General features: G+C 37.4%; 1 protein-coding gene across 4 annotated transcripts in view; it reads left to right on the top strand.

Annotated features, from left to right (window-relative positions):
• Positions 1 to 13,233, top strand: part of NAA15 (N-alpha-acetyltransferase 15, NatA auxiliary subunit) — an 80,630-nt gene that overhangs the window by 58,381 nt on the left and 9,016 nt on the right. For 2 of the 4 annotated variants that reach the window (XM_005656536.4, XM_003129186.7), the window contains exons 15-17: positions 2,326 to 2,519; positions 8,578 to 8,686; positions 10,608 to 10,706. In XM_005656536.4, the coding sequence (XP_005656593.2) occupies positions 2,326 to 2,519; positions 8,578 to 8,686; positions 10,608 to 10,706 (402 nt within the window). Of the gene's footprint in view, positions 1 to 2,325; positions 3,072 to 3,397; positions 3,581 to 8,577; positions 8,687 to 10,607; positions 10,707 to 13,233 lie in introns of those variants that run through there. The other 2 variants (XR_014812911.1, XR_014812912.1) reach the window with 2 other exon arrangements.

The following is a 13,233-nucleotide window of genomic DNA, read 5'->3' as shown; positions in this document are numbered from 1 at the left end:
ATTCCTAAGGCAGGGGTCAAATCAGAGCCATGGCTGCAGTAGCACTGGATCCTTAAGCCACTGTACCAGTCTGGGGATCAAACCTCCGCTTCCATAGAGACGATGCTGGATCATTAACCCGCTGAGCCACAGTGGGAATGCCTAAATAGGGTTCTTTAGTGTAGCTCTTCAAGTAGTGTTCTTTTTCTTATGTAATCCTGTGAACTAAAACAAATTATCTACCAACTACATATCGAGTATAAAGTGGTGGAAGAGGAATAGAGCACCCACCCATTTTTGTTTAAAAAGGATTGGTGAGGGGGAATGGGAGACATAACAGGAGCTACTGGTTTATATCAATTTTCAAGTCCATTTGCGTACAGATTAGCAGTCCTTTGATGACTGAAGATCCAGGAGAAATTCCTGGCTCTGCCCTCTGGGTTCTTTGATCTACCGTCTGAATCCTTTTTTTTTTTTTTTTTTTTTTCTTTTCTTTTGGTTCTGAAAGTTTAGCATTTGTTGCAACGGAGTAGTTTTTTAGTCTACTTCCAAAATTTGGGGAGTGTTAAGACCTCTTTTCATTTTATTCTGTCTGTTCCTTTCAGTCCAAGTTTGCTCTGTTTCTGCCATTATCATTTTCTTTAAAACTTTATGGATCTTTTGTGAATCTTATTGAAATCCACATGCACAAGTATCTTTTTTGTGCTTTTGCTGAGAGGACAAAATTTTCTTCCAAGTTTTTTAGAAGGTCAGTTTTGTAGCTGAGCGGGTCTATGAATCATATGCTTAAAATTTTTAAGAGAACCTTTTGTTTGATTAGTAACACCATTTTTCTGAATTCTGAGCCTTAAGAAAAGATTTTGTTTTGGCTGTGCCCATGGCATGAAGAAGTTTCTAGGCTAGGGATTGAACCCATACCACAGCAGTGACCCAGGCTGCAGCAGTGACATTCTTTTAGTTAAAAGTAAGTCCAGGAGTTCCCGTTGTGGCGCAGTGGTTAACGAATCTGACTAGGAACCATGAGGTTGCGGGTTCGGTCCCTGGCCTTGCTCAGTGGGTTAATGATCCGGCGTTGCCGTGAGCGGTGGTGTAGGTCGCAGATGCGGCTCGGATCCCGTGTTGCTGTGGCTCTGGCGTAGGCCGGTGGCTACAGCTCCGATTGGACCCCTAGCCTGGGAACCTCCATATGCCGCGGGAGCGGCCCAAGAAATAGCAAAAAAGACCAAAAAAAGTAAGTCCAGCCCACAGTTAAGGGCAGCGAAATAGGCTGTACTTTTTTAAGGGAAGAATTTGTGGACATATCTTAAAGTTATCACAGTGCTAGTGTATTTTAGCATGACTTTTTTCATTTCTTACTATTAAGTGTTTTCCAAATAAATACTGATTGAACATAGCTTTCAGATTTATTGCTTAAGTTTAAACACTACAGACTTTTCACTTTATTATGGTATATTTATCAGTGATTCTAGTCTTTCTTTGAGACATTCTATGGTTTGTACCTCAAGGGATATTAATTTTTATGTCAAATTTTTAACTTATTGTATGTTTTTATACAGTATCCCTTAAACGAATATTTGAGTATCTTCTCTGTCTTTTGGTATGTTGCTGGGCTCTGACAATACAAAGGTTAAGAGTGAAACAAGGTGTCTGCAGTCTAAAAGAGAAACAGATGTATGTATAAACAAAGTATCGTGGCACGCAGAATATATGAGGCGTAGTGGCAGTACTGTTTGACAAGATGAGAGAAGGTGTCTCTAGGAGAAAGCATAGTACAGTGCTGTAGAGATAGGAAACAGCATGTTATGGGCTGAGAATGGAAGCAAGGAGTTTACTGCTGCTCTTGTGCTTTGCTGTGGTTGCCACAATAGTTCACTTGATTTCAGAAATTTGGGGCGGGCGGGGGCCGGGGGTGGGGAGGAGTTCCCATCATGGTTCAGCAGAAGTGAATCTGACTAGTATCCATGAGGATGCAGGTTCAATCCTTGGCCTTGCTCAGTGGGTTAAGGATCCAGCATTGCTTTGAGCTATGATGTGGGTCCCAGACGTGGCTCAGATCTGGCGTGGCTGTGATGTAGGCTGGTGGCTACAGCTCCAATTTGACCCCTAGCCTGGGAACTCAATATGCCATGGGGGTGGCCCTAAAAAGACCAAAAAAAAAATTTTTTTTTGAAGAGGTTAATGTTTTTTATCAAATGTGACACTATTAAAAGGTACACAGAGGCATATGAACATGTGCAACATGAAATTTTTTAATGGATGTTTGTACGAGACTATTACATAGTAGTAATTGATTATCATTTATTGGGTTAACATGTTGATAATTTTATTAACACTTATTGCTTACAGCAAACATGTCTGACAAAGAGCTAAAGAAGCTACGTAATAAACAAAGAAGAGCTCAAAAGAAAGCCCAGATAGAGGAAGAGAAAAAAAATGCAGAAAAAGAAAAGCAGCAGAGAAATCAGAAAAAGAAGAAAGATGATGATGATGAGGAAATTGGAGGTCCAAAAGAAGAACTTATCCCTGAGAAACTGGCCAAGGTACTTGAGTAATGTTTAGCACAATTAAGTAAAATTTCATGACCATTCTATTGTCATCTTTTACAGTCTTAGCCAGTTTGATTAGAGATCTTAGAGTATAAAATCGTTTTAATTTTTAGCTTTCTTTTTTTTCTTTCCCTTTCTCCTTCTCTCCCTCTCTCTTTTTTTTTTTTTCTGATTGCATTTCACGTTTAAAACTTAAAATAATGCCACAGGTGGCTGTAACAAAAAGAAAAAAACTTGAGATAATGATTCTGATCCAGTGAAATCTAGTATGATGTATTGGAAATTTTTGGCCTTTGAGTCATTCTGATCTGGGACCACACATTAGCTTTTCCACTTCACTGTGTATCTTGGACACTTTGTCTAACCTCTCTGATGGTTTTCTCAACAATAAAATGGGACCAGGAAAAATCCCTATAGGCAGAGATGTTAGGACTAGAGAAAATATATGTATAAAGAATGTAGTATGGGCGTTCCCATTCTGGCTCAGTGAGTTGAGAACCCAGCTAGTATCCACGAGGATGCAAGTTCAATCCTGGCTTCAGCTCAGTGTTAAGGATCCGGCGTTGCTGCAAGCTGCAATGTAGGTTACAGAAGTGGCTCGGATCCTGCGTTGCTGTGGCTGTTGTGTAGGCTTCAGGTGCAGCTCCAATTCGACCCCTAGCCCAGGAACTGCCATCTGCCACCAGGTTTGGCCCTAAAAAGAAAAAAAAAAGAATGTGGTGTCTGTTATGAATGGCAACATTCAACTTTTTATATCTAGCCTAAATTGAGCTTGTAAAAAGTGAGTTCTGGGAGTTCTTGCCGTGGCTCAGTGGTTAACAAATCTGACTAGGAACCACGAGTTTTCGGGTTCGATCCTGGGCCTTGCTCAGTGGGTTAAGGATCCAGCGTTGCCTTGAGCTGTAGGTTGCAGGTGCGGCTCGGATCCCTCATTGCTGTGGCTGTGGTGTAGGCCGGCAGCTGCAGCTCCGATTAGACCCCTAGCCTGGGAGCCTCCATATGCCGTGGGAGCGGCCCTAAAAGACAAAAAAAAAAAAAAAAAAAAAAAAAAAAAAAAAAAAAGAGAGTTCTCTATGTATATCTCTTGACTCATGTTGTCTTTTTATAGTATTTCTTTGTTTTACTCAGTATTTTAACCGAATACCTTAAAAGTCCCCTAATTTTTCCCTTAAGCCAAAAAATCTTATCTGCCATTTTTAACTATTAAGCTGAAACTAAGGCATTCATTGTCATGTGAATCATTTTGATTAGTAATATAACCTATGCACTTTTCTTGTGGTCCTGACACCCTCCTACTCCATGTACAAATAATTGTATGATTTTTTTATGGTAAAGCAATATAGTAAGCATACTGCTCTAGAGTTCAGTTTTAGGCTTACTAGTAATTCAAAATTCGAAATCATTGGTTGCTGTATAACTAAGGAACAATGTGATACCTAACAAGTAGAATTGGAAAATATTTTTAGAATTATACCAGTGCAGATAGACAAGAATATCTCATGGCAATATTGCTATTTGAGAACTGTAGATAAATGTAGCTTGGAAATTTCACAAAGATATATTGACAATAATTGTATACTTTATTTTATTTTATTTTTATTTATTTATTTTTTGTCTTTTCTAGGGTCGCTCCCATGGCATATGGAATTCCCAGGCTAGGGGTCTAATTGGAGCTGTAGCCACCAGGCCTACACCACAGCTCACAGCAACACAGGATCCTTAACCCACTGATCAAGGCCAGGGATCGAACCCGCAACCTCATGGTTCCTAGTCGGATTCGTTAACCACTGTGCCGCGATGGGAACTCCAATAATTGTATACTTTTTAGGAACAAAGATAATGCCTTATTATTGATGTCGAGAGTTTATTGGCAGAATATATAGGGGTGTGAAGAAGCACAGAAAATTGACCTTTCAGGCCTCATGGAGAATTGCACAGTTACTTGGAGAAAATATCAACTTAAGGGGCCTTCCATCTTTATACCTCAGCTATTATCTTATTACCACTTTTACCATTATCACTGACTGCCTGCCATCATCATTCTTTCGACTTGCTTGCTTTCTGTCCCATGACTTTACTTAATGACTTTTTTCTTGTTATTCTTCCTGTCTTGCATTATAATTCTTAAAGAGAGGATCTGTTTGGATTTAGTTACTGTGTAATAAGGAGGACTCTGGAGAGAATTCTTGTACCCAGGGCTTCTTAGACACTTTTGGTGCTTTCTTTGTGTTTAACCTGTCTTTTAGGTCAGATGTCAAGTTGTAGTCTAATCATTTGTAGCTAGAGGGTTGTAGAGTCTCAGAACAAAATAATGCCTACAGAAAGTGCTTCTGGGAGTTCCCACTGTGGCACAGTGGGTTACAAATCTTGACATGTGGTTTGGGTTGCTGTAAAGCTATGGGTTTGATCCCTAGCCTGGCACAGTGGGTTAAAGAATCTGGCATTACCACAATTGCGGCTTAGGTTGCAGCTGTGGCGTGGATTCAGTCCCTGGCCCATATTTTTTTGGATATGCCATGGGCGTGGCGGTAAAAAGAAGAAAAGTGCTTCTGACTGCTTTATTTGGAAGAATCCTAGTAGAAAGCACCAGTTTCATGGACTGCTCTTCAGTATGTGCTGTCCTTATCTGTTAGGCATAGAACACCTTTCTCTTCCTAGGATGTCTGCCTGGAAGATGCCCCCATCTAATAGCACACACACTCAGCCAAATTCCAATCTGATGGCAAGGCCACATTACACCAAGCTGACATAATCAGGAGTGGCGTTGTAGTCTGTTTAAAAAAGTGCCTGCCAATTCTGGATCTATAATCCGTAGTTGCTTTTTTGTGATCCTGTATTTCATCATTCTTCCACTTAGTAAATGATAAATTTGGCTCACTAGTTCAGGATAATTTAAATAATAAAAGCATTGTTAAATTAAGGAGAAAAGGGAAATTGGAGGAAGTTTAGTGAGTTTAATATTGAGTTAACTGAATATAAGTGTAAAAGCTTGGTGAAATCTGTATTGCTTGTTTCTCCAATTTATCATGAGACAGCAGTTGGTAGTTGATATTTATGAGTTCTCTCATGCACCATCCATCCTATGTTCCTCCTTGCCTTTAATTGGCATTCATCTTGACTGGATTTTTTTTTTTCCTATTATGCACACACATGTTCCTCACCAAAGGTAGTAACTGCTTAGTATCCTGTCTGTATGGTGTTCATTAGTTTTAAGTTTTTTGTTGCTGTGTTAGGTGTATAGGGAGGCTATACTCCTATACAACATGTGTTAACCCTCCAATTAGATTTAAGTTCAGTTGATAAATTTTAAAATTGCATATGAAAAAAATGCCCTTGTAAATGTTTTAAATTGCCCATCAACACAGTGCAGTCCCATTCTACATTTTTTTTTGTAAGGGCAGCACCCATGGCATATGGAGGTTCCGAGGCTAGGGGTCAAATCAGAGCTACAACAGCCAGCCTACACCACAGCCACAGCAACACTGGATCCTTAACCTGCTGAGCAAGGCCAGGGATTGAACCTGCATCCTCATGGATGCTAGTCAGATTCATTTCTGCTGAGCCACGACAAGAACTCCCCTACATTCTTAACTTAGGTAAATTCATATCTTCTTGACTGGATAGATTTTTTTTTTGGTGGGGGGATACGTACTGCTAGCAGTTCCATTCATTATTCCTCTCAGTGAACATAGGACCCCACCTGAGTTTGAGGTGGGGGAAGGAATGACTGCCATTTGTTTAGTCTATCTCAGTTCTTGTGTGCCTCTCACAGTGTGACTGTCATGCTACAATGATTGCAATTTTGGTACTTGAATGGGTTTTGTACACATAATGAAAACTAGTGATACTATATATTCATATCTATATTTATGTGTCTGTCTTTATAACTTTAGGGATTTCAAGGGTAGTTTTGACTTTTTATCTTAAAGCACTGATTATAGAACATTATATGCTTTTTATATAATCCTCAACTGCATTATGTATATATAAATGTATATTTATATATTATATACTATATATTATGTCATATATATTATGTATATAATATAATTGGCTTTATTGTGGTTATGTACATATATTTAAACACTTAGATTTAGCTTGACAAAAATCTTACCTATTAGAGGCACACAGAAACATATGGGGATGGGAAATCCAGATCTCCTTTGGGGGCATGTGTTTTCATTTATTAGAATTGCAGACAGAATTAATTTTTTTCTTTTCTCTTTCCAAATTCAAATACCTGATTTTGGTAAATATACTTGTAATGATTCAACTTCCCAGTATCCTTTTTTGTTTGCATTTTATAATAATAGTAGCTGTATCTCTCTGTAGTAAATTATCCTGGTAAATACCAGGACATCATTTCAGTGTATACCCCTTGAGGAATTACTTTTTTGGGAGTTCTTGTACTGGCTCAGTTCACTGGCCTGGGAACTTCCATATGCCACGGTTGCAGCCCTAAAAAGCAAAAAAAAAAAAAAAAAAAAAAAAAAAAAAAAAGAAGAAGAAGAAGTAGTGTTTGTTTGCCTTTCTAGGACTGAACCCTCAGCATGTGGAAGTTCTCAGGCTAGGGGTCAAATCAGAGCTGTAGCCACTGGCCTATGCGACAGCCACAGCAATGTAGGATCTGAGCCGCGTCTGCGATCTACAGCACAGGCCATGGCAACACCAGATCCTTAACCCACTGAATGAGGCCAGGGATCGAACCCACAACCTCATAGATACCAGTTGGATTACCAGCTCAGTTACTGCTGAGCCACAGTGGGAACTATGGAGAAATGGAAAGTGTGGCAAATTTTAGGTTCCAGTTCTCTACCCCTGTTTTCTCCTTTATCTTTTGATAACAAGAGATAAACAGGGCCACTGTTTTCTCCTTTATCTTTTGATAGCTATAGCTGTTAGAGTCAGTGATAGTGCCATATATTGATTTCTGGTTTGGAGCATATATCCCTAAGAAAAATGACTAGCTGCTTTACATACTAGTACAAAGTAAGTCTTGCAGACACCACCTCTTGCTTAACTTGGTTTTGTTTGTTTGTTTTTAATGCTGTTAAATAATTTCCTGGTCAGAATCTTTGTTGGTGAAACCACCATTACTGAACTGGCAGGCATGTTGGACAAATATGGCATACTCGAATTCCATTGGGATAAATTGTTATTGCCTCCATAATGAGAGAAGGTGAATAAAGAACCCAGATGTTCAGTGCCTTTCAAATATAGTGGTATGCTGTACCCCCAACTCAGTCTATAGAGAATAGTCTTGTCTACTCAGTCTAAGGAGTAGAACAAGAGCACAATTATGCAGTGACCATTACACTTGCACAGTAGTGATTACAGGTATGTAATTAATATGTTTATATAATTAATAAAGGGTGTGTAGAGACAGAATTCTATAAATTAAAACTTTTCAGATGATATCAGTAGTATGGCATTTGAATAAATACAGATTTCTATAGAATTTGTAGTGGAAAAAATCAATCAAAATGGATATTGTACTGTTTTTAATTTTTTAATTAGTCATTTATTTTTGACTGCCCATGGCATGTAGAAGTTCCTGGGCCAGGGATCAAACCTATGCCACAGCAGTGACCCAAGCTGCTGCAGTGACACCACCAGATCCTTAACCCACTGTGCCATAGGAGAACTCTTGTACTATTTTTTGGTACTTTGGTCATACTCTACATTCATTCATTCTTTAATATTGTCTATTGTTCTTAGCTCTCTTCGTCTTATTTCATATCCCTTCTCCATCTTTTTTTCTCCTTGGCTATCTTACCTGTTTTCTTACCGTCTTTCTTTTGCTGGCTCTGGTTCTACTTTGTCTTCTTTACTTCTTCAATAGTTTCTGTCCAGAAATAATCTATAATCTCTGCAGTTAAAAACCAGTGAAGAGTTCAAAATCCTTTTCCTTTAGATTACAGGAGTATAAAACATGACAGTGTATTTCTGGGTAACTGGTAAGTGATTTTTACCCAAAAAAGTGTTATTAGAGTAAATTCACATCCCCCCAAAATCTTGCTTCCATTTGTATAATGTCTTTTATTTTTGTTAGGTTGAAACTCCATTGGAAGAAGCTATTAAATTTTTAACTCCGTTGAAGAACTTGGTGAAGAACAAGATAGAAACTCATCTTTTTGCCTTTGAGATTTACTTTAGGAAAGGTAGGCAATTAGGGTATAGTGGCCCTGCTAAAACTCATCACTGTATTTCTTAGATGTAGTCAGCCAACTCTCACAGCCTCACCACTCTAGGGTATTTTGGCAAATGCCAATGCAGCTTCCACACAGAAATGCCTACTATATACCACATGTTGTGGGGAAGTACAGTGATAAGATTCTCTCTTCTAGGACATTCGGACCAAAAATAGATGTATATAATATATAACTAGGATTATATACATGTATGGATAAAATTTAGTTAATACATATAGATCTTAGAAGAGTTCCTAGTACATAGTAAGCATTAAATAAATGTCAGCTATTAGCCATTGTTATAAATAGAAGATGTGATGTTTGAGGTATATCAGGAAAAAAAGGCCATATTTCTAAAAGAAAAGATGCATAGAAGGGAAGAGTATCTATTAAGAAAATACAAGTGTGTGTAAATAATGTTGAGATTGTCTATATTGCCTGAGCCAGGTAAAGGATAAATGAAGGTCTTGGTTGCCAGATTTAGAATTCTTTTAGACTATGTATAATAGATACTAAGACTATTTTATGGTATTGAATCGATGTAATCCAAAAGTGGTTTGTTGAAAAGAAAGTATTATCTCTGAGTTAATACATATTGAAGGACAGGGAAACTGGTAAGATCTGACAGAAAGTTACTACTATAAATAGTGTTAACTGTCCAACTAAAAGATAATAAAATGGTGCCTCTGTATTCATTTAAAAAATCATGTTTATCAAATGTCAAGGAAAGGTTGCTATATATAACATTGTTTCAAAATGGAATTCAAAACTAACTATAGTTAAATTTTCATCTTATTAAGATAGTTTTATTGAGTATTAAAATAGAAAAGTAGCTAGGAAGAAAATAGATCAGTTTGAGAGATTAAAATATTTTCATGCATATTTTTTATTTTCCACAACAATTATATTACAATTTAGAACATTAGAAGAAACAGTCCGGTAGTTTTAAAATTTTTAACAGTTAATACAACTCTCTTTTAAGCAGATATTCTTAGATAGAACTCCACAGGATGAAATGCAAAGGCCGTTCTGCTTTAAGTGGGGAGAGGCAATCTAAATTCCATTCAGTTGGCTTCTTTGCTGTGTACTAACCTCTGAGTCACTCTCCAGCATTTGGGCTCCATTTCCTCAGTATGAAATGGGTAATAACAAAGGACATGGCAGTATTTGTACCTTTCTGAGTTAAGGGAAAAGGAATTGTCAGAGGTGCTTAGGGGTTTGAATTTTGATATTTGCAGAATTGTGCCAAATTAGGGAAATCTTAAAGAGGTGGATGAGACTTGGAAATGTGGTGAGTAATTGGGTACAATTTTCCATTCATCAGATGGAGACACAGTACTGAAGGCTGGGAAACATGGGAGAGAGGGTGAAAGGATAGTTTAGAGAAAGGTTAGAAAATGACGAAAAACATAACCTTGGTGAGTACTCTGCCTTTTGAGGGGGAAGAAGAGTCAGGAATTTACTGGAGAGGTACGGTTAGGTAGAAGGGAAACCATTTCACATGTCACAACATACAAGAAAGGCAATTGTTTTAAGCATAAACAATGAGGTTTTCTGAGTAATGGAAAAAATTTATTTATTTAACTAAATAATGGAGGTTAGGAAAGGAAATGGCTTCCAAGTTTTTTTGTTTATATGGCATTAGTTCAAATAATGTTGAATGCTGTCTAAATTTTTCATGCTTAATAAAACTTTTTTCTTAATGTTACGTGGAAAATGTTAGCTAATGTTGCGAATCTGAGGAAATCATTTGCTTCAGTCATATGTTGGAGTTTAGATGTCATTGACTCTAAATGAGTTTTTCTATTTGTAAGGTATTAATTAGTCCTCCAGAGGAGGGCATCTCTTTTTATAAAATGATCGAAATATATCTTGCTTTTTCTTTTTATAGAAAAGTTTCTTTTGATGCTACAATCAGTAAAGAGGGCATTTGCTATTGATTCTAGTCATCCCTGGCTTCATGAATGTATGATTCGACTCTTTAGTACTGGTATGTTTTTGTTTTCCATTACTTAAGTATTTGACTACAGTAGTGATAGTAAACTGTGTAAGTGATTTGTACAAGTTTATCATAAACTCAGTCATTTTAAAGCTGTCATAAATTAAATTAGCTGAGGGAAAAAGCAGGGTTCTTTCCTTTGTAATGAAAGTCTTTAAGACTAGAAATGTTACCTCATTTTTGACATAGAATCATTCAGTCCAAATATTTCAGAATTATCTTTGTTTCTGTTTCTAAAAAATGCATCACATTTCATTATGTGAAACTCCTTTTTTTTTTTTGTCTTTTGTCTTTTTTAGGGCTGCACCTGCGGCATATGGAGGTTCCCAGGCTAGGGGTCTAATCAGAGCTATAGCTGCCGGCCTACGCCAGAGCCACAGCAACGCAGGATCCGAGCCACGTCTGCCACCCACTGAGTGAGGCCAGGGATCAAACCTGAAACCTCATGGTTCCTAGTTGATTCATTTCCACTGTGCCACAACAGGAACTCCTCATTATGTGAAACTTCTTAGTAACTTGTTCTAAAATCGAAGAGTCTCTTTGAAATTGATGAGTTATCCCCTTGTTTATCTGTCTTTAGTACAGTTATTTCAGTCATAAAATTTTTGTTAGTAAATATAGGTTAAAAAGAACTTTAAAACAATATTCTTCTCATATATTTTGACAGTAAGATCCATATACTAGTTTTAATAAGCAGTAAAACTAGAATTTTAGAAAATGAAAAGTGAAATTTCATGCTCATTTTCTCATTTTATAGTTGAGAAATTTGGGACCCTGAAAGACTTAATTATTTATTCAAGATAACATCAATAATTAATAGTGAAGCAGAGATGAGAGCCCAGGTCATCATATTGTTCTACTACAAGAGCTTTAAATTTAGAATAAAATACTCCTGTAGTAAAGTAGTGTTGTTTTTGTTTTGATTTTTAAGTGACTGATAAGGAAAGTTTGAATCTTTAATAGAATAATCTACAGGCTTTGGAAGTACTATTAAATTAACTATCTCATTGCTAAATACTTAGCCCCATATGAACCTGTACATTATATAAACCTGTCATTATATGTGAGATTAAACCCAGCATCCCAGTTATTCTTTTGGAAAATGCTAAATTGTCCCAATTAAGAACATTGTTTTAACTGATAAGAAAAAGTAAAGCCTTATTTAAATTACATTTACACTCGTCAAAAAATGATTCCTGTTACAAAAACTAAATCAAAGAATTTTTTCCCTCAATTTAAAAAAAATTCTGAAAGTAGGAGTTCCTATTGTGGTTCAACAGGTTAAGAACCCAACTAGTATCCATGAGGATGCAGGTTCATTCCCCGGCTTTGCTAAGTGGGTTAAGGATCTGGTGTTGCCACAGGCTGCAGTGTAGGTTGCAGTGGCCTGAAACTGGTGTTGCTATGGCTTGGGGTAGGCTGGCAGCTGCAGCTCTGATTCCACCCCGGTCTGGGAATTTCCATATGCTATGGGTGTGACCCTAAAAAGGGGGAAAAAATCTGAAAGTAATTATATAACCACAGTATGGAAAACAGAAGAAATAATTGCTGTGTTTAGAAAAAAAAAATCATTTGTTTCTAGTCTCTTTTTGTATTAAAAAAAATCTTTGAAATTATGAGCCAGAAAATTATGGCTAGAAATAAAAGTCTTTAATTCATTCTCAGTTAGAATGGAGTACCTTTAAACTATTTTCAATATACATACTTTGTTTTTATATAATCAGTTCTTTCCTGAAAGGTAATAAAATAATACATATAAATTTTATAGAGTTAGAGACTTTACTTTGAAATATAAATTGACATATTTGGGCTTATTTGCTTGTAATGAGTATATAGTTTAATGAAGTATGACTATTTTCTTGCAACAGTTATTTCAGAAAATTAAAATGCTCATGGACTTTAAAGAAACAAAAGCAGGGGTTCCCGTCATGGCACAGCAGAAACGAATCCGATTAGGAACCATGAGGTTGCAGGTTCGATCCCTGGCCTTACTCAGTGGGTTAAGGATCCAGCGTTGCCATGAGCCGTGGTGTAGGTCGCAGACACACCTCCGGATCCGATGTTTCTGTGGCTGTGGTGTCGGCCGGCAGCTGCAGTTCCAATTGGACCCCTAGCTTGGGAACCTCCATGTGCCTTGGGTGTGGCCCTAAAAAGACAAAAGAAAAAAGAAATAAAGGCAAAATGCTCGACATTAAAAGTTAGACTTAATGATGGCGACCCCCCTGTGGCGAAATAGGTTAAAAATCCAACTGCAATGGTTCGGGTCAATGTGGAGGCGAGGGTTCAATCCCTGGCCTGGCTCAGTGGGTTAAAGGATCTAGTTGTGGTGTAGGTCACAGCTGCGACTTGTATTCAGTCTCTGGCTTGGGAACTTACATATGCTCTGGTTTCAGTCATAGGAAAAAAATACATTAAAAAAAGAATTATTGAATGGAGACAGTGTTAGCTATGGCCATAGCTCTAGGTGTTTAGCTGACATCATTGTCAGGAAGATTTACAAAGTGATCCTTATTTTGAC

The sequence above is a fragment of the Sus scrofa genome, chromosome 8 (assembly GCF_054392235.1).
Source record: "Sus scrofa isolate SSC_HxYL_T2T_F1_AM1 chromosome 8, Sscrofa_HxYL_maternal_Yorkshire_Landrace_v2.0, whole genome shotgun sequence".
Taxonomy (NCBI): Eukaryota; Metazoa; Chordata; class Mammalia; order Artiodactyla; family Suidae; genus Sus; species Sus scrofa.
This window is presented reverse-complemented; position numbering and strand designations above follow the sequence as displayed.